The 20,727-nt window shown below is 39.8% G+C and overlaps 1 protein-coding gene across 1 annotated transcript in view; it reads right to left on the bottom strand.

Annotated features, from left to right (window-relative positions):
- PARN (poly(A)-specific ribonuclease) overlaps window positions 1-20,727 on the bottom strand; it is a 162,079-nt gene that overhangs the window by 33,521 nt on the left and 107,831 nt on the right. Inside the window, exon 22 of the mRNA XM_065892259.1 lies at window positions 12,925-13,114. Coding sequence (XP_065748331.1) covers window positions 12,925-13,114 — 190 coding nt within the window. The remainder of the gene's footprint in view (window positions 1-12,924; window positions 13,115-20,727) is intronic.

Genomic DNA, 20,727 nt, shown 5'->3' with positions numbered 1-20,727 from the left:
AGCCCCAACTCGCCGCAACTAGAAAAAGCCTGCGTGCAGTAATGAAGACACAACGCAGCCAAAAATAAATAAAATTATTTTTAAAAAAATGAAAAAAACGACAGTCTTACACTGATGATCTATGGGACTAGATATCTAACAGTCTTACACTGATGATCTATGGAACTAGATATCTAAGCCTCTCCCCAAAGAAATGTTTGAAATTTGGATGTTTTAACCTTAGGGCTTCTTCAACCTAGGATTTTTTTGGTTTTGGTTTTGGTTTTTTAAAGAAAACTTGATTTATTAAAATGAGACAGCATCTTTTTCAAACACGCACACTCTTAGGTGTAGATGATGTGCCAGGTTTCTAAGAGGCAACTTAATGCACTGGGCTATGGATCCAAAAGGCGTATAAGTTAGAATCCTGTGTAACTTCAGCGAAATTGTTTAGCTTCTCTGAGACTCAACTTTCTCATAGATAAATTAGGAATAAACCAAGGGTTTCACTGAGTTGTTAGAGAATTTTTTTAAATGATGTAAAGCATCTAGCACAGTGCCTGGAATGAAGAATCTGCTTCATAAATGAGTTTTCTCTCTTGTTTTTCATTGTTCTGCAGATATTCCAAAAAGCATGCTGTGTCAGTGAGCTTTACATCTTTACACTGATGGAGACAGAGAAAGAGATAAGAAGATGAGAGAGGTTAAAGGAAGAATGATTCATCCAAACAAGAGCACTGGTCATGCATTAATTTTTCACAAAGCAACTTACTACAACATTCATGAATTTTGCTACAGGGTTGATTACTTAAACTAGGATTAAACACCCAGGTTTAGCTAGTTAGTATGTTTTATTAAGGAGACTGAAGAACAGTAAAACCATTTGCAGTGTAAGGAATCACATTTTAAGAGAAGGAGGCTACGAGTAACTTCCAAGATACACAGCTAAGTGAGAAAAGGAAGGTGGGGAAAAGTACATGCAGTCCATTACCATCTAACAAAAGGTGGGGGTATACACACACACATACACACACACACACACACACACACACACACACACATATATATATATATACATAGTTGTTTATATATTTGTAATAATGCAAGGATATACTGACAACAAAACTGGTCACCATAAGGCTGGGGCAAGAGTGGCAGGTACAAGTTGGAGGAGGCAGGGAGAGAGGCTTGGTAGATTTGACTGTGGAACCACATAAACGTTTTACATAATTATAAGGCAAAGTTAAATTTTTAAAAAGAGAATCATTAGAAGTAAAAATAAAACAAACCTAAGTGTTTACTGAGTTGGCAGCTTAACCACACAAAAAGGAAATATTTCAAGTGGCTTTAAAATAAGGTAATTTGTTCATAGCTATGCTCTAAGGACAAAAATGACAGCAAAAAAATAAAATTCTTTTCAATAATTATATTATTAGTAATAATACTGAGAGTTATTTTGAAACTATTATATATGGCAGGATAAAACTACTATACATGGTAGTAACGTTACAAATAAATAATTAATTTACTATCATTAGGAACCAAAATTTTCAGCCTAAGAAAAAAGAGAAACAAAATTAAAAGAAGTTAAATAAGTCCTGGGGTCTACTGGAATTGGAAATATCAGTATAAATTTACCTAAAAAAAAAAAAAAGGAAGGGAGGGAAGAAGGGAGGGATGGAGGGAAGACTTTCACGCTAGCTCTTTTCATTCAAAAAGGCTGTAAACAATGACAAATCCAATATCAATAAACACCCTTCGAACCCAGATTATGGTTTCTAAATATAATTTCCCATCAAAAGGAACAGGGCCCTTGGAGAAATGGCTGATTCCAAATATAAGGTAGGAAATGTACAGAAAGAGCCTGGAATATCTTCTCAAGAATATCAAAAGTCATGGTGGTCCAATGGTTAACAATCTGCCTTCCAATGCAGCGGATGTGGGTTCGATCCCTGGTCAGGGAACTAAGATCCCACATGCCGTGGGGCAATTACTGGGCAATTACATGCACTGCAACTACTGAGCACGCGAGTCACAACTAGAGAGCCTGCGTGCCGCAACTACAGAGCCCACGCGCTCTGGAGCCCACACACAACTAGAGAGAAGCCCACGTGCTGCAATGAAGATCCCGCATGCTGCAAGAAAATCCCTCGCAACGAAGACCCGACACAGCCATAAATAAATAAGTAAGTAAGTAAGTAGGTAAATATTTTAAAAAAAGAACATCAGAAGTCAAAGAAGCTATTAAAGACTATTGGGCTATTAGAAGACTCAAGAGACAACTGGAAATGGTTCTCACCAGTCAGAAACAAGATAATTAGAGCATCAAAAAGAATGGCAACTGTAATGTACTAAAATATATATTTTTTAAAAACCCATGATTCAAACAAACAAAAGAAACGTCATTGCTCACCTTCGGAAGGTGCTAGGAAACCAGCAAATTTTTCTGAAAACTGGTTTTAAAAAGGTGTTTTGGGGGATGAGAATAAAGAGTTCTGCTTTTTCTATATGAACTATATCTGCAGGTAACCAAATAGATGATGAGAAGAAATGTTTTATTTTAAATAAGAGCACCTGGAATAATAAATAAAGAAGTAACAAACTATAATATTAGCGTTTTGCAACCCTTCATGAAATAATGAATCTAGCCATTGATCATTAATGGCTACTAAAACCATCAGGTGAAAAACTGCTGGGGGAACTTCATATTAGATGAACCAGGCCAGCAACATCTGAACCCACTTGATCAATCTTATCACAAAAATAGAGAAAAGAAGACTTTTTGTGTCACCCAATGTGATGCAACAGGAAATATACAACATCATCTAGGAAACGGTCTTGCCATTCAGTTCAGCCCTGAAGCTGATCAAGTGTACAGATCTAACTACCAGTTAATTACACAGTAGTAAGGTAACATGGTATACAACCTTATAAGAATGTTCCAGAATATGGGAACTTCTACAGAGCAAACAACTTGGTTTCTTAAATCTACTGCAAAGGAGTGGGGGGTAGGGGAGAATTCACAGAGAGAAGGAATTCAGAGATTAAGACAGAAATGTGACACATCAACCAAATGTAATAAGTGAATTTGTTTAGAAACTAGAGGTCAAAAAAAACACTTATTTTAAAAAGTTTGTGAACAGAAAATCTGAACACCAGATATCTGATATTAAAGAGTTGTTATTAATTTTTGTATGTGGTAAAAGTACTGTAGTTTTGTTTAAAAATGATTGCTTATCTTTTTTATCATGATATTCAGACTCATGACTGAAATGATTTGCTCTCTATGATTTATTTCAAAATTATCTGAAGGGGAGAGGGAGAGAAGGAGTACTGATTAAGTAGGACTGGTCACACACTGACTGTTGACACTTTGTGATAGCTAGATAGGCCTTTGTTGTGTTGTTTTCTCTACTTCTGTTTATATTTGAAATTTTTCTGTAATGAAAAGTTTTGGTATTCTTTAAAGCAGAAATTCAAAAGGGCCTCTCTTCTGCTTCCTAGGATATCACTTTTAAATGAAAAGACACAAGCTCTTAGATGTTTTCTTAGATGTGTGGTGATTACAGTTAAGACAATAGTCCCCTATTTGGCATGTACCTAGATGCAATCTGTGTGAGTACTTTCTTCCCTTGAGGATAAAGCTGCATACCAGACCTGGGAAAATGTATAGGGGGCATGATGGATAGTGGAAAGAACGGGGCTCTGCAGATACCCTGGTTTCAAGCCCCAGTTCTTTGTCGAGAATTGTTTAATCTCCCTGAGTTTAAACTCTGGATTGTTCATCCAGTCAACCAAAATTTTTGGAGCAGCTGCTAGATGCCTGGCCCTGTTTGGAGTTCAGCAGTGATCAAGACAGGAAGAGTCCTGTGAAATGGGGATAACCTCACCTCCCTCACAGTGCTGCTATGAGCATCACATGAGATAAAACATGAAAGACCTAGCTCAGAGACTGGCATTCAGGAATTTATTCATTCATTTAATCACCAAACATCTGAGTACATCCTCTGGGTCAGACTCTAGGTTATGTGCTAGAGACATAAAGACAGAGAAAACATTGCACCTGCCTTGAAGGAAAACAGGAAAGTAAATCAATGATTATAGTGGTGAAAGCAACATATTTTAAGTTCTGAAAGGATAAAATTTTGGATCTAGAATTCTATATTCAAGCAACATTATCAATTATGAAGGTAACATAGAGACACTGTTACAGAGTTTATTAACCATACACTATATATGCAAAAAAGAAAACAAAATCACTCAAGGAAAAGATTACTTCCCTCAAAAAATATCTACACACAAAAGGCTGGGATATTTGGGAGATTCTCCTTTGGGTAGCAAAGCTTTAATGGCATAGGAAAACATTTTCTTCTCTGTGCGCCCCATTATGCAACTTTTTCTCTTCAGAATACTGCATTTACACAGTCATATTATAGATGCTGTATACCCGTTACCATCTCTTGGAATCAGGTTCTCAAGAAAGCACAAATGGGGCTTCCCTGGTGGCGCAGTGGTTGAGTCCGTCTGCCGATGCAGGGGACACGGGTTCGTGCCCCGGTCTGGGAAGATCCCACATGCCGCGGAGCGGCTGGGCCCAAGTCATGGCCGCTGAGCCTGCGCGTCCGGAGCCTGTGCTCCGCAACGGGAGAGGCCACAACAGTGAGAGGCCCGCGTACCGCAAAAAAAAAAAAAAAAAAAAAAAAGAAAGCACAAATATACAGATACAAAAAAGTAGTAAAAATAAATTAATTAACAGCACTAACCAAAGAGAGAAGGGAGACAGAGAGAGACAGAACATATATGCGGTAAATTTTTAATCTTTTTTAGAAGTGAACAAGATATAGAGAGACAGAATATATACGTGTTAAATTTTTAATTTTTTTAGAGGTGAACAAGATATATTAGTCAAAGAAGATGAGAAATAGAGGTATAATTTAAAAGTATAGTGATAATAGATAATGAAGAAAATGATAACAGTAGCTGCCACTGGGAAAAAGAACTGGGAGTGTGGAGCCAGGATTTTCCCCCCTTCATTTCATATTCTCCTGTACTATGTGAAATTTTTAAAATTATGTGCATTTATCACTCCAATGGTTTAAAAAGTGTCACAGGAAAACACTTTTTCTGCTAAAATATATGTAACTCACAAGATCTACAGTCAATCTGCCAACATTTACTCTGCCCAAATACAAGAAAGATATTAAGGTAGCTAGACTAGATAATTTTTATAGTCCTTTCCAGAAGCTAAGGGATATGCAAATTGTGGAGATGTCATTTGGTTAATATAAAGACACAGATGTAAAGTCAGTTCCTAAGCTATAGAACCAAGAAGAGAGCAAGAACTAAAAAAAGGAAATTTCCCCAGGAAAATGCAGCTGAGAACCAGGAAGAGGGAAGCAGTCAAAGCTAAATGGAGATTCCTGCAGTAGAACCAGGGGCAAGAAAAAAGAAACAAGGGATGTCAACACTGAGAGGAAGTGAGGGGCCCCCATGGTAAGAGGGGCGGGGCTCAGGCTGTAGGGAAACATTCTGAGATGGGGGGTGGGGCGGCAGGGGTGGGGTCTGAAGGTGAGAGACCACCAGTCGGAGCCACAGAAGCACGAAAGCAATGAATATGCAAACAGAGGACCAAGACATAGAGGACAAAAAGGGCTGGGTACAAGTTTCTTCTGCTACAGACTGAGTGGTATCTAACCATCTAGAAATCATGGGGAGAAAGAGCTTCAAAGAAATTCTAGTATACAGATGGTAGATGGGAGCTTGAAAGACAGTACCCAGTGAACGGGTCAATGATCTTTTCTTTATTTGGTGTGTTGTCCTTATTATTTCAGTGTAGTAAAGGGTTTTCATAGGTTCACCCAATCTTATTTTTATTATATACCTCTTAAACAAAAGTTCTCCTGCTACAGGGATTTTCAAAAATCTAACTCAAAGGGCCTCAAGATTTGTATCAGTTTCCTCTTCATGCCCTACACTGTGTACAGTGTAAAAACACTAGGAATTTAAGAGCTAGAAGGAACTTTAACATTCTTTCTGACAAAATGCCTCACTTAATATGAGAAAACAGAGACAAATCCTGGGTTCTTGCTGGTATTCACTGAAGGGAAGAGTGAATGAGGTCTTTCCCAGGGTACCCTTGGGAAAGAACCCAAGCTAGAACCCTTGTTTGTCCAGCTGCCTAGAAGTCAGTCCCCTTTCCACTCTGTGGCCTTGGTTGTCTCTAAGGCATTTTTCAGTCGGAGGAGAGAAAACATTTGCTCCACAGGTCCATTTATGAATAAATGTGTAAGCAGTGGGTCCTGGAACACAGTCTGCTTCATCAGAATTCTTCTTTGTCTCTAAAGGGATCCCCACCCCAGCCCATATTTCCTAATGTAATATGCACATTCAATTACTAACTGCTAACTTCAGATGAAAATTATATGAAATCTGAAAACCATAGTTTTGATATATGCTTTAGCATTTCCTACATAAGCAGGAATTCCCAGGAGCTACTACATTTTCAAGGAAGGCTGAAATTTAGTTCCACAGAAAGGGAAGGCTAGAAGGAAGAGACTGACCAAAGGGTTTTTCCCAACAGTTGAAATAAGCCAAAGGGCACATAACCCCTAGACATGATTGAACAAATCTCTGTAAGGGCAAAGTGGCTTTGGAAAACCATTTTCTTTAATTATAGAACATCGTTAATAAAATGAGAATGGTAAGAGCATCTGCTTTTCAGGACTGTTTCAAACATCAGTGTTTATTTATGGGGACTAAATATCTATTAGTGATATCTTAAATGTTTTCGCTTCCACTGTAAAGGAGGATTCTTCAAACACCATGCCAACCTGTACTTATTCAGAGCTCTTGCCACCAAACCAAATCTCCTTTTTCCCTTCTCAAGCAAATTTATGTCCAGTCCAGTTTCCCAAAGCCCCATCTTTTGTCCAGTAATCAACTATAAACTCCTTGAATATTCTGAATCTATTATAGAAAAGAAAAGAAGCCTGCTGCCACAATACCAATGCAACAGCAGAAGAAATGGACATCCACCTCTATGGGCAACACTAACAGCCAACCCTAGAAGCTCAGCTGTTGTGATGTGTCTTCCAAGGTCTCAGATCAATTCTCTAGAGCCAAAGAAGTGAGTCAAAGAGCCAACCATAAGGGCCCTGCACTATCTTAACTGGATCCTTCTAATTATGCCTGAATTTTTATGTTTATACTTATGTCATCTCCCCCATAGTTTAGTCCCTTATTTTCTTAAGAGTATTAACTTTTAAGGAAAGAGAGAGAGAGAAAAGGAACAAAAGCAACAACATATCAAGCTTACAAAATGTAGAAGCAAAATATGAGCCAGAAGATCACAAAGGATGGGAGGGGGTTGATGGAAATATACTCTTGTAAGAATCTTACATTGTTCATGAGGCAATGTAATTTTCACTTGAAGATAAACTGGGATAAATTAAAGAGGTGTATTATAATCTCTAGAGCAGTGCTTGGCCAACAGAAATATTTTGTGAGCCAGATACGCAATTTTAAATTTTCTAGGAGCCACCATTAAAACACAAATAAAAAGAAACAAATGAAAATAATTTTAATAATACGTTTATTTTACCCAATATATCAAAAATATTATCATTTCTACATGTAATCAATTCTTCAAAATCAGGTGTGTGTTTTAAATTTACAACACATCTCAGTTTGGACTAGCTACATCTGAAGTACCTGTTAGGCACATTGTGGTCAGTGGCTACCACTGGGCAGAGTAGCTCTAGAGCAGGGATCAGCAAACTTTTCTGTAAAGGAACAGATAGTGAACATTCTGAGTTTTGTGGGCCACACAGTCTCTGTCACAACTACCCAAATCTGCCACCGTAATGCAAAGCAGTCAGAGGCAGTATGTAAATTAATAGGCACTGCTGTGTTCCAATAAAACTTTATAGGGCTTCCCTGGTGGCGCAGTGGTTGAGAGTCCGCCTGCCGATGCAGGGGACACGGGTCTGTGCCCCGGTCCGGGAGGATCCCACATGCCGCAGAGCGGCTGGGCCCGTGAGCCATGGCCGCTGAGCCTGCGCGTCTGGAGCCTGTGCTCCTCAGCGGGAGAGGCCACAACAGTGAGAGGCCCGCGTACCGCAAAACAAACAAACAAACAAAAAAAAACATGTGGGCCTGATTTGGCCTATGGACTACAGTTTGCCAACCATTACTCTGGAGCAATGACAAAAAATAACACAAAAATGTATAAGCAAAAAGTTGACAGGGAAGATAAAATGGGAGGCTATAATATCAGTAAGTACTAAATAACACACAATTCATCCAAAAAGCGACAGAAAACAGGACACAGAACGAGCAGGACAAGTAGGAAACAAATACCAAGATGGAAGACAGGCTCACCTGTATCATTAATTAGATTAAGTATAAAAAGCAGGGATTGTCAGAGTCGATAAAAAAGCAATACTCAACCATAAGCTGTTTATAAGAAACCTACTTTAATTATAAAGACAAATAAGTTGCCAGTAAAAGGCAAACACCTACAAGAAACAAGAGTGGCTATGTTAATTAATATAGGACACAATAAACATCAAAAAAAGGTTATTTCTAGAACTGAAGAGAAATCTTCCACAACGATAAAAGGGGCAATTCATTAAGAAGACATACCAATCCAAAATGGGCATATACCTATCAAAACAGTTTCATGAAGCAAAAATTGATATAATTAATGGAGAATTAAATCCACAACCATAGTTGGAGATTTCAATACCACTCTCAGTAGCTAAAAGAAAAAGTAGACAACCACACCCCCAAAAAAACCCCAATCAGTAAAGATATAGAAGAGCTGAGCAAAACCATGAACCAAAATAACTTAAAATGATATTAATGGAATATCACACTCACTCAAGTCCACATAGAACATGCACCAAGACAGACCACATGTCAGTCCATAAATAAGTCTCAATAATTATCAAAGAAGTTCTAAATAACTCATGTGTTAAAGAAGAAAGCACAAGAGAAATTAGAAAATATTTTGTAATAGATGATAGTGAAAAGACAACACATCAAAATATGTGGAAGGCAGTTAAGCAAAAACTAAAGGAAAATTCACTAGAAAAGAAGAAACATAAAATCGAGGAGTTAAGTTCCCACCTTACAATGGGAGAATAACATATTAAATCCAAAACTATTGAATTCAAATAAGCAGAAGAAATAATAAGAGTATAAATAAATGAAAAAGCAAGACACAAATATAATAGAGAAAAACCAATAAAGTTAAAAGTTGGTTCTTAGAAAGAATTAATTGATAAACACCTAGCAAGGAAAAGAGAGAGAAAACACAAATTACTAGTATTAGGAATTTTTAAAGGGACATAAATATAGATCCTACAGATACTGAAATTATAAGGGAGTATTTTCAGCTAATAATTTTATGCTAACAAATTTGACAACTTAAATAAAATGGAATATTCCTTGGAAAACTAAATTCCTAAGTGATACAAGAAGAAATAGAAAAGCTAAATAGTCCCATATCTATTAAAGAAATTGAGTTCATAATCAAAAACCTTTCCATAAAAAACTCTTATGCCCAGATGTCTTCACTAGTAAACCCAACCAATAATTTAGGGAAAAAAAAAAAAGTCCTATACACACTGTCACAAAATAATAGAAGAGGAACTTCTTAACTATACTAGTTTTATGAGGTCAGAATAATCCTGAACCAAAACTTGACAAAGATGTAAAAAAAGAGAAAATTACAATCTAATATTCCTCATCCTCATGAACAAAGATAAAAAAAAATTTAACAGTATATTCAAATCCAACATGTAAAAAGGATAATACATCATGACCCAGTGGAATTTCTCCCAGGAATACAAATCCAATTAAGCATTCAAAAACCAATCAATGTCATGCAAGATACTTACAAAGGGCAAAAACCATATGACAATTTTAAAAGATACAGAAAAAGCATCTGAAAATATCCAACATCTATTCATGATACAAAGTCTTAGCAAACTGGAAATGGAGGAGAACTTTCTCATCCTGAAAAAAGACTTGTATGGACAACCTAAGAATTATAGTTCAAGGGGAAACACTGAACTAACTTCCCCTCTCTAATACTGGAAGCAATGCAAGGATATCTACTCTTCCCACTTTAACAATATACCAAAGGTGCTAGTTGGTACAATAAAGCAAGAAAAAGAAATAAAAGACATAAAGATTGGAAAAGAAATAAAACTGTGTAAATTAAAAACTCTGCAGAATATTAAGAAAAAACCCAACCTATCAGAATAAGTGAATTTTAAAACGTTGCAGGATACAAGGTCAATATACAACAATTAATTATATGTCTACAGAGAAGCTGCAAACAATTTGAAAATGAAACTTAAGAAACAATTCCATTTCTGATAGCATAAATAAGATAAATATTTAGGGAAAAATTAACATAAGACATGTAAGACTTCTACAGTAAAAACTATAAAACAGGTCTAGTGAAGAAAGACAAGATCGTTCTAAAATTTATGTGGAATACAAAGGATCTAGAATAGTCAAAACAATATGAAAAAGAACAATGTTGGAGGGTTTATGCTACCTGATTTTAAGACTTACTATAAAGTCAGAAAAAAGCAAGTGTGGTATTGGCATAAGAATAGTATAAAAATGAGTGGAACAGATCCAGAAATAGATCTAAACATACATGGTCAATTTATTTTTGACAGAAGTGTCAAGTTAATTTAACAAGGAAAGAAAAGTCTTTTTAACAAATGTTGCCAGAACAACTAGATATCCATATGGAAAAAACTAAACCCTGACTCCTATCTCATACAAAATTAATTTGAAATGGGTCAGACTTAAATGTAAAAGCTAAAACTATAAACCTTCTAGAAGAAAGGTTTCTAGAAAATAATTGTAACCTTAGGTAGGCAAAGTTTTGGAATGGGGAAAAAACCCACTAACCATTGACAAAAAAAAATTAATAGGACTTCATCAACATTAAAAATATCTGCTCATCAAAATACATCACTAATAAAATGAATATACTACCCCAGACTCAAAAAACGTATTTGCAGCACAAAGGATGTGTATCCAGAATATATAAAAGAACACCTACAAATCTACAGCAAAAAGACAAACAACCTAATTAGAAAATGGGCAAGCGACTTAAATATCCACCTCAAGCAGAAGGTATTTGAATGGTCAAGAAGCACACAAAAAGGTGGTCAACAAGAGAAATGCAAATTAAAATCACAATGCAATACCATCTTATCTCTTCTAGAATGGCTAAAAAAGACTGACAGCACTAAGTGTTGTCAAGGATGTGGAGCAACTGGAACTTTCATATAATACTGGGGGAATATAAAATGGTACATCCACTTTGGAGAACTGTTCGGTTGTTCTTATAAAGTTTAACATACATCTATCCTAAGAACCAACAATTCTAATCTTAGATATTTACTCAACAGAAATGAAAACATATGCCCACAAAAAATTTTTTATAGAAATGTTCATAGCAGCCTGATTTATAACAGTCCCACCTGGAAACAACCCAAATGTCCAACAGGAGACCAGGTTAAGGCTGTATATTCATACAATGAAGTAATACTGAATAATAAAAATTAACGTACTCAGGCTTCCCTGGTGGTGCAGTGGTTAAGAATCCGCCTGCCAATGCAGGGGACATGGGTTCGAACCCTGGTCCAGGAAGATCCCACATGCCGGGGAGCAACTACTAAACCTACACTCTAGAGCCCGAGCGCCGCAACTACTGAAGCCCACGTGCCTAGAGCCCATGCTCCACAACAAGAGAAGCCACTGCAATGAGAAGCCCGCGCACCGCAACGAAGAGTAGCCCCCGCTCACCGCAACTAGAGAAAGCCCACGCACAGCAAGGAAAACCCAACGCAGCCAAAAATAAATAAATATATTTAAAAAAAAATTAACGTACTCCTGATACACACAACATTAAGGATGAATTTCAAAAACAGGTTAAGTGAAAGAAACCAAACATAATACCAAATGATTCCATTTTTTTATAAATTCCGAGAATAATCAAAATTAATCCACAGTGATAGAAATTTGAAATAGTTGCTTAGGACACTGGGGGCTTGGAGTTGCTTGAAAAGGGGCACAACAAAATTTTGAGGCGGGGAGATAGAAATGTCCTACATCTTGCTTTCAGTGGTGGTCACCTGTGTATATGTAACTTAAAACTCCTTGAACTAAACATTTTAGATCTGTATATTTTATTATGTTATAATATGAGGTATGTTAATTATACCTCAATTTAAAAAATCTCTAAAAAACCATTTAAAAAGTAGGGAGGGCAATCCAGAATATTAACAGTGGTTGCTTCTGGGTGGTGGGATTACGGCTAATTTTTTCTTTGTTAATTCACACTTTTCTCTTCTTTACAATTTTCTATAAGGAACTCCCCCCCACAATTTCTATATCTATGTTTTATAGTTTCACAAAGATTCTAAAATATCACCAGCATTTATCTTCTGAAAGTAGGAATACAGGTAAGTAAAGGAAGTGTGTATCAAGTTCTCTTTCTACAGCAGGCATGTGGTGCAGTGTCTATGTGGGCTATGAAAGGGGTTCAGAAGCTCAGCCAGAAGCAACGTGGCAGCCTGGGAAAAGGAAGAGATCAGACAGAAGAGTTCACCTCTGACCCTGGCTTTCTTACTAAATGGTGGGCAAGTCATAGAGCCCCTGTTTCTTCACCCCTAAAATGGGAATAAGATGTATCCCCTTGTCTGCCTCTTCAGGGTTTTGTGAATGTTAACTGAAATGGTCTATCTAGCACAGAAGGAATTAATGGAGTAGTAACTTCTGATATTATGTGAAAAGTTAGAAAAAAGTCTTTCTCACAAGTTAGATTTACTACTTACAGTCCTATAAGAAGCAGCGAGAAGAGCTTTGCTAGAACGACGCTGCCCTTTCAAATCGACAGCCAAGAACTCTTACCTATTGGCGTGGTAACAGTGATTCTGCAAAGCATAGGAGATGCACTGCGTGTTTAACCGCTTTCTCTCAACCTCCTTCCAACTATCTTCTGTCCACTTTCTCTTGATCTGCTTCTCCTCATGCTTTGTCCCCACATATTCAGCATAGGTCTGGATCCGATAGCTCTCTGCATATCTGCTGGTATTGACAGCTACAAGGAAAAGAAAAAATCCTTATCAAAGAGTCTCGCCTAGCCCCAGGGATGTCACTTCAGAAGGATGGACTGAGGTAGTCAAAGGAGCCCTGGGGTGAGGTTTGCACTCCCAACCCCGCTCTGCCATTTAGAAGCTAGGTGGCCATAGGCTCTCCACATCTGAGTTTTCTCACCTGGAGAAGAGACGGTCACTGCTCCTCAATCTCCCTTACAGTGTGAAAATGCTCTGTAAACTATTCAATAACCAGAATGATGTAAGCAAAATGTTAATTTTCAGAATATTTGCAGGTAGCATTATGGCCTGAAAATTACTCCTTTTCAGAGTAAGAAAATGAAAAACAAAACAAAACCACTAAGGGAAAACTGTAAACCCTCACTTATTTCGTTAAAAATAAAGATGACAAGAAAAGCAATATTGACAGCAGTGCTGATCACTGTGTCAAATAGCAAAGGTCTACCATATGTCTGTGTCCGGTGCTTTGCGTACATGATGTCTAATCTTCACAATGTACTTGCAAGGGAGAATTGTCTTTATTGAATATGAGAAAGCAGGTGCACAGAGGTCGGGGGGATTGCTGCAGGCCGCACCGTGGGCCAGCGGCAGTGCTGGGTGGCAAAACCAGGCTGCTTCGACCCTAAGGCCAGGGCCCTGCCTGCCGTTCCGCACTTCACTTTGGACTCTGCAGATTCAAGATATTCCCACAGTACCTGAGGCCTGCCTCTTCTCCTTCTGCTTTGAAAGCCTGCTAATTCTCTGTAATGTGCCTCTGGCAGAAGTCCCTGAAAACCAGAGCTTGTTCCCTCTTTGGTGTTAATGCCTGACTAAGGCCGGGTCTGTCTTGCTGCCTCCTTCTTGGAGGGTGGGGGATGGAAGGTGCAGGTGGCCTGGGAGTGAGGACCCACGGAAACCGGGCCGCCATGTGCTGGCTCCAGCTTCTGCAGTGTGAGCACACACTCCCTGGCCCACTATCACTGCCACTGGTTATTACCCACACTAGCAGCAAGACCGTAAGAGCCGGGCAATGCTGGCAGGGGCCACCAGACTTGGCACCCAGGCAGCTACAAAAGCACCGTGACGTCTGAAATAGAGTATACCCACTTCTGTATACCCACTTCTAGCAAAGTTCTTGGATCAGAGTAGTTCCCAGTAAATATTATGTAAATGAGGCATGGTAGAATGCAGCAAGAGGTGACGGACACACCAGAACTAGACAAGGGACTCCAGTACTTCAGAGACCTTAAACCACAGGGAAAGACAACCAGATGAGAGGCAGATACTACCCACATACCCAGCCCCTGACACTTTCATCTTCACTCCAAGTGGACCAGATCTGCCTAAAACTTCTCAGCACAATAGGAGTTTATAGAATGTCATGCCCTAAATGTTTAGCCATCTAAAGAGCAAAGCAAAATAAAACAACAAAAAGAAAAATAAGAAAAGACACCTACTCTTATTATGCACCCCAATGTTCACTGCAGCACTATTTACAATAGCCAAGTCATGGAAGCAACCTAAATGCCCATCGACAGATGAATGGATAAAGAAGATGTGGCACATATATATACAATGGAATATTACTCAGCCATAAAAAGGAACAAAACTGGGTCCTTTGTAGAGACGTGGATGGACCTAGAGACTGTCATACAGAGTGAAGTAAGTCAGAAAGAGAAAAACAAATATCGCATATTAACGCATGTATGTGGAACCTAGAAAAATGGTACAGATGAACCAGTGTGCAGGGCAGAAATAGAGACACAGATGTAGAGGACAAACATATGGACACCAAGGGAGGAAAGTGGTGGGGGTGGGGTGGGGGGGTGAGATGAATTGGGAGATTGGGATTGACATATATACACTAATATGTATAAAATGGATAACTAATAAGAACCTGCTGTATAAAAAAACAAAATAAAATTCAAAAAAAATTCTTTTTTACTAAGAAGTTTGCTGTACTTTTCAAATATTCACTCTAGAGTTTAACAGGAAAAAAAGAAAAGAAAAGAAAACAACCCTAAGGGTATTAAAGAACTTTCACATTATCCCAAGGAAGTAGATTGAGTTAGTGAAATGTGAGCTCAAAACAGCATATGCTCTGACTCACTACAAGGAGGGAAACAGAAAGTACCCAGCTCTGCAGATACACTATCGACCAAAGTCACTCAGATCAGAGAACCACAGAAACAGGATCCTTTCTTTAAAATCTTATTCCTCAGGACAGTTACTCTTCTTGCTTTCAACGGACTACACTTCTGAATTTCTTGGCTCATTTATCTAACCGCCCCACAATCTGTATACCCAACAAACATCATCCATCGGTGCCTCTGTCTAGCAGCTGCTCACTGGGTGTCTGTCCCGGGGACGATGCTAGATATTTGGTAAAACAAGACACAATTTCCACCCTCTTGAGCTCACCCTGTCACATGCAAGCTTTATGCAGTTTCCTGTAAGCTTGAGACTACCTACTAAAACAGGTTCATCTATCAATGCGATACATGAGAACCCACAGATTCTACATGATTATTCTGTCCTGATCGTTGGCAAATGAGCATCTCCTGGATTTTCGTCTTTTAAGTTTCATTCCTTACTCAGGCAGGTTGATTTTGAAGTGTGCCCCACAGGGATGACATGTGCAATAATGCCTCTCTCGAGTTTAATTTGTATTACCAAGTAAAAGAGTAGGCTTGAGTCAACATTCCTCCTGAAAGCAGAGGTGATGATAGGGTCATAAAGGAGCCAAGATGATCTACTTAACAGCATTTGATTGTTTCCAGTAACTCAGCTCTCAGCCCCATGGACAAATGTTTCAAAAATTCCCTAACTATGGTGGGGAATTTATCTGAGCACATTTGGAATTAGGATCACTTAAAGGGGGAAACAAATAACAATCCACTTTCCACGGCTGGCCTTCACATGGCAATAATTTACCAGCATTCCTTCAAGTCCCAGCAGCTTTGCAGCTCTCGGCCTTTAATCTGGAAGCCAAGCTCTGGCCCAGAGCCACCCTTCTAATGGATGAATCAGCAAAATGAATTGGCTGTCAGCTGTGTCCTCCAGTGATTCCAGCTCGCCTGTCAGAAGCAGCGTGGCTCAGGCAGCTTGGTAACACTAACCTTTTCCAAATTTGTCAGGAAAATGATTCAAGGCCATCTTTTGGCTGTGCCACTTTATGAAAGCCACTGCGAAACCAAACACGGTGAAGGCCCTTCCTGGTTCCTTGTGGGTGAGTGAGAGCAGCTCCTCTCCCACAGTCTCACCCACCCATGGCTTCACTGTGCCGGTTCCGCTGTCTCGACACTTTGTGCATTTAATCTTCACAACCACCCCATGAGGAAGAGATGTTCTAGTCATCACACAGATAAAGAGACTGAGCATCAGGGGAGCTGAGCAGCTTGCTTATGGTCTCATAGGGTGAGCAACAAGGCTGGTATGAAACCAAGACGTGACTTTTTTCTAAAACATAACAAGTCTGACATATATTTGTGTATATTTATGTGTCCATTTAGATGGACGATTATCTTATAAAATGCTTCCTTTAGAGGAGTTTTAAAGAACTACTTAAAATGTTGAGATTTTTTTCTAAAAATGTAGACCCTTCCATTACTGTCAAGCAAAAAATCTCTCCAACTAAGTTGAGAGATACATAATGTTCACGGACAAGAACACTTAACATTAGACATAGAGTCCTTCCTAAATTTATCTCTAGATTTAATGCAGTTTCAGTTTTTAAAATTCCAACGTTTTAATAAAACAATGAAAAAATTTTAAATGAGATTTAAAAAAAAAAATCTCAACAGAACACAGAGCAGTGGTAGCCAGGGACTGGGGGAAGAGGTCAACTGCCAAAGGGATGAGGGAATTCTGGGAGTGATGGACCTGTCCTGTATCTTGATTGTGGTGGAGGTTACATGATGATGTGCATTTGTTAAGATGAAGACCTGGGCAACAGAACAGTGTATATTTCACTGTATATAAATTACACCTCAATTATTCTGTGGAATTTGAAAGGTTGATTCCAAATTTTAAAGGGAAGACAAATGGCCAATGATAGCCCAAACATTTCTGAAGAAGAATAAGGAAGGGAGACTCGCCTTGATAGCTAAAAAAGCTTATTGTAAACCTGTAGTACTTAAGACAGTGTAGTAATGGGACAGAGATAAACAAACTGACCAGTGGTACAGAAGAACCTAGAAACAGACCTATGCATCTGTGAAACTTTGATTTTTGACAGAGGCAGCATGACACTGTGCAAAAGGAAAAGTTGGAAAAATTGTTTATCCACAGGAAGAAAAAAAGAAATTGGATTCTTACTCACACCAGGCCAAAAAATCAACTCCAGATGGATGAAGCACTTAAATGTCAAAAGCAAACTTTGAAAACTTGAAAAGAAAATAGAAGTGAATATCTTCCGGAGCTTGAAGTAGGAAAGAATTTATGAAGATACAAAAAATGTTAAGCATTAAAAAAAAGATCAATAAGTTTGGCTACATTAATACGAAAACTCTTGGCCACCCGAAGACACTTTAAAGATAGGGAAGACAACCTACACACTGGGAGAAGATATTTGTGACACATACAACTGATGGAGGATTAGTACCAGAATACATAAAAATGCCTACAAATCAGTAAGAGAACACCTAACAGAAAAATGGGCAAAAGACACGAAAAGCATTCATAGTCGTTTCACAGAAAAGGGAGCATATAACGCCAATAATTATATAAAGAGTTGCTCAACCTCAGGCAAAGGCAAATCAGGAGCACAATAAGGTATCATTTTGTAGATCTGTAGAGGGAAAGGGAGAGGGAGGGCGAAGAGGGGTTGGGGGAGGTGAGGGGAAGGAGAGAACGGGGGAGAAAGAGAGGGAGAGAGAGAGAACCAAGAAAGCAAGAAAATGATCATCATGACTTTCAGAAGAGTGACTGCCACCCACAGGGGATCAGGGGGATGGGATGGGGAGGAACAACAGGTAAATGTAACTTATTAACAATATTTTAGCTCTTTGGTTGAGTGGTGGTTTCACAGACGTTCATTACATTTTAAACAAATTGTTTAGTTTTGCTGTTGTTTTACACTGTCCAACTCCTAAGGGCCATTTCTGAGACTAAGTTAGAAGGGCTCTGTAAGACAAGGTAAGAGTTACTCCAGTTTCAATGTCTTCAGTGATAAGGAGGTGTCCCTGAATGGTCCGTGTGCTGCAAACAGTCACGGCTGCTGAAACGCCAGGCTTCTCAGACCTTCTGAGGGAGGCTGAGGACATTTGTGCAGCCTGGTTATTAAGCGGCTGCAATCACTTTACTGCAGCAACTGCTGGAGGGGGTGGGGTGGGGGGAGCATCAGGAAACTTCAGAAGCAGTCACACACCGTTAGTCCCGCATTTTCTGCAGTGGCTACCCTCAGCCAACATCAGGTTCTCAGTCAGTTTCTAAGGGAATTACCTATAATGCTTATCAATCCAATGGTTACAAGAAAGAGAAATATTTATTGGTTACTTATTCTGCCAGGTATGGAAAAATCCTGTAAGGATTATCCTGACTCTGTAGATAAGGACACTGAAGCTCAGAAGAAGTGACTAGTTCAAGGTCTCAAAGATGACAAGTGTTGGGATCCAAACCAAAGCTACATTCTTTTCATGACACCATGTGCACTGGAAGCGTCCCAGACCATGTCATTTAGAGTTAACACAGGCAAATGCCTCTGTCTGCAAGAGACTCAGAGTCTGTCCACCTCTCCATACAACAGTTATGAAAAAAGCAGAAGGAATCGCTCCGTGATAACCTGGTATGTTAACCGCCCACCCGAAGTGACGTGTGCAGACAGTGGCCTCTGCCAGCTTTGCAGACACAAACCCTACATCCTACCCACCAACGTGTGCTTTAATGCTCTACGGTGCCCACTTCTGACACCCTTCATGACCTCTCCTGATCCCTCCCTCAGCCGCCAGCCTGGGGCCCTGCACCACTGTGCCCTCATTCTGGGTTTTCACCCCACACCAGGAGGGCACCGAACATCGCTTTGTGTTTGCTTGCTTATTTACATGTGAACATACCAGATTCAGAAGTTTTCTCATATTCCATATAATTTGATCAACTCTGGGTTTTCAACAGCATGACCATTTTCTGACTTTTACCAGAGAGAGAATGCAGGGTTTTATCTCAGATTCTACGGGAGAACTAACTTTACAAAAACACTCAACCCTAATAATGGTCAATAAGAACATTTGCCTGTGTTCATAAAAACTGATCTTGGGTGTACCTCCCCTCAACCCACACAAAGAACTAGGCGGATACTAAGGTGCACACAGGAATCGGTGGTCTGTCAGAAGCACATGCAGTACAGCTATTTCCAGGGTGCCCAAGAGGTGAGAGCAGGCGAGCCCGCCCAGGAGACAACAGCCCTATTTTACCCTTGCCAGTCCATCCTCTTCTGTAAAACCCTGCAGAGTCTTCAAGATAAAGTGCAAACCTGCTAGAGGACGTCAGGGCCTTTAGCTTGGTCCAGCCCTCACTTCAACGCTGACTCTTTCCCCACGTTTACCCAGGCGCTCTTGGAGGGAAGGGACCTTAGCTTATTCATCCGTGTAGCGCCTGGGCTCTACCATGGTACTTTGGCAGGAATTTCATCTGACATTGTGGAAGGAGGGAAGAAACACAGCTTTTGTGCCTGCTGTCAGCTTGTTTCTACTCAAGAGAAGAAAGCCAGAACCAGGATACATATTCACAACATCTTCAGTGAAAAATTCCATGAGGAAGGGTGGTTCAGCAGATGAAGAGTCCTGGGCTGGAAACAAGAAGAGCTGGCTCTGACTCTGAAGGGCAGGCTCCCTTGGGCAGGAGCAGTCTGTGCACATTGCCACACCTGAGCCTCACAGCAACGCTGGGAAAGAAATGGCAACGGCCCTTGACAGCAGACTCGGCAAGGCCAATGCACCTGCCCCGAGCACATGGTCAGGACCCAGGGCTTGTGATTCCTTGTCCCTTGCTCTTCATACATTGCATACTTATCCAATAAAGGGTTGCTTGGTTGTTTGTTTGTACAGTACTAAGGCTAGGGAATTCCCTGGCGGTCCAGTGGTTAGGACTCTGCACTTTCACTGCTGAGGGCCTGGGTTTGATCCCTGGTCGGGGAACTAAGATACCACAAGCCTTGCACCGCAGCCAAAAAAATAAATAGAAATTAAAAAATAAAGTAGTAAGGCTAAAGAGTGAATACTAAGGCACATGAAAGAGATCCAAGCACTGTAAAGAGCACAGCGGAAATAATGGAGTAAGAGGCAGAAGGGAAATGGGTTCATTCACTTCTGCTTTCCCCAAGCCTCTATCACAGCACCTGACATGCAGGAGACACTCAGGAAATGAAATGCACTAAGGCCAAGGGAGCAAGCTCAGGCCACTATGCTTAAAAAGATGTGAAGGGCAGAGTGTGAGAGCAAGAACAGCTGAGCGTTCACAGAACCGGGTTCGTACCCCCCGGCACTGGGTGGTTGGTACCGTGCGGGCAGGTGCTGTGAGCCCTGTGACGGATAAGGACCAGAGCAAACTCAACAGGCGCCCGGAGAGGAAGTGGGTCCCGTCCTGGTTCCGCCACATACAAGTCACGCCTACGACTCTGTGC

The sequence above is a fragment of the Phocoena phocoena genome, chromosome 15, assembly GCF_963924675.1.
Source record: "Phocoena phocoena chromosome 15, mPhoPho1.1, whole genome shotgun sequence".
In the NCBI taxonomy this organism is placed as follows: Eukaryota; Metazoa; Chordata; class Mammalia; order Artiodactyla; family Phocoenidae; genus Phocoena; species Phocoena phocoena.
The sequence above is the reverse complement of the archived record's forward strand: the minus strand, read 5'-3'. Positions and strand labels throughout refer to the sequence as shown.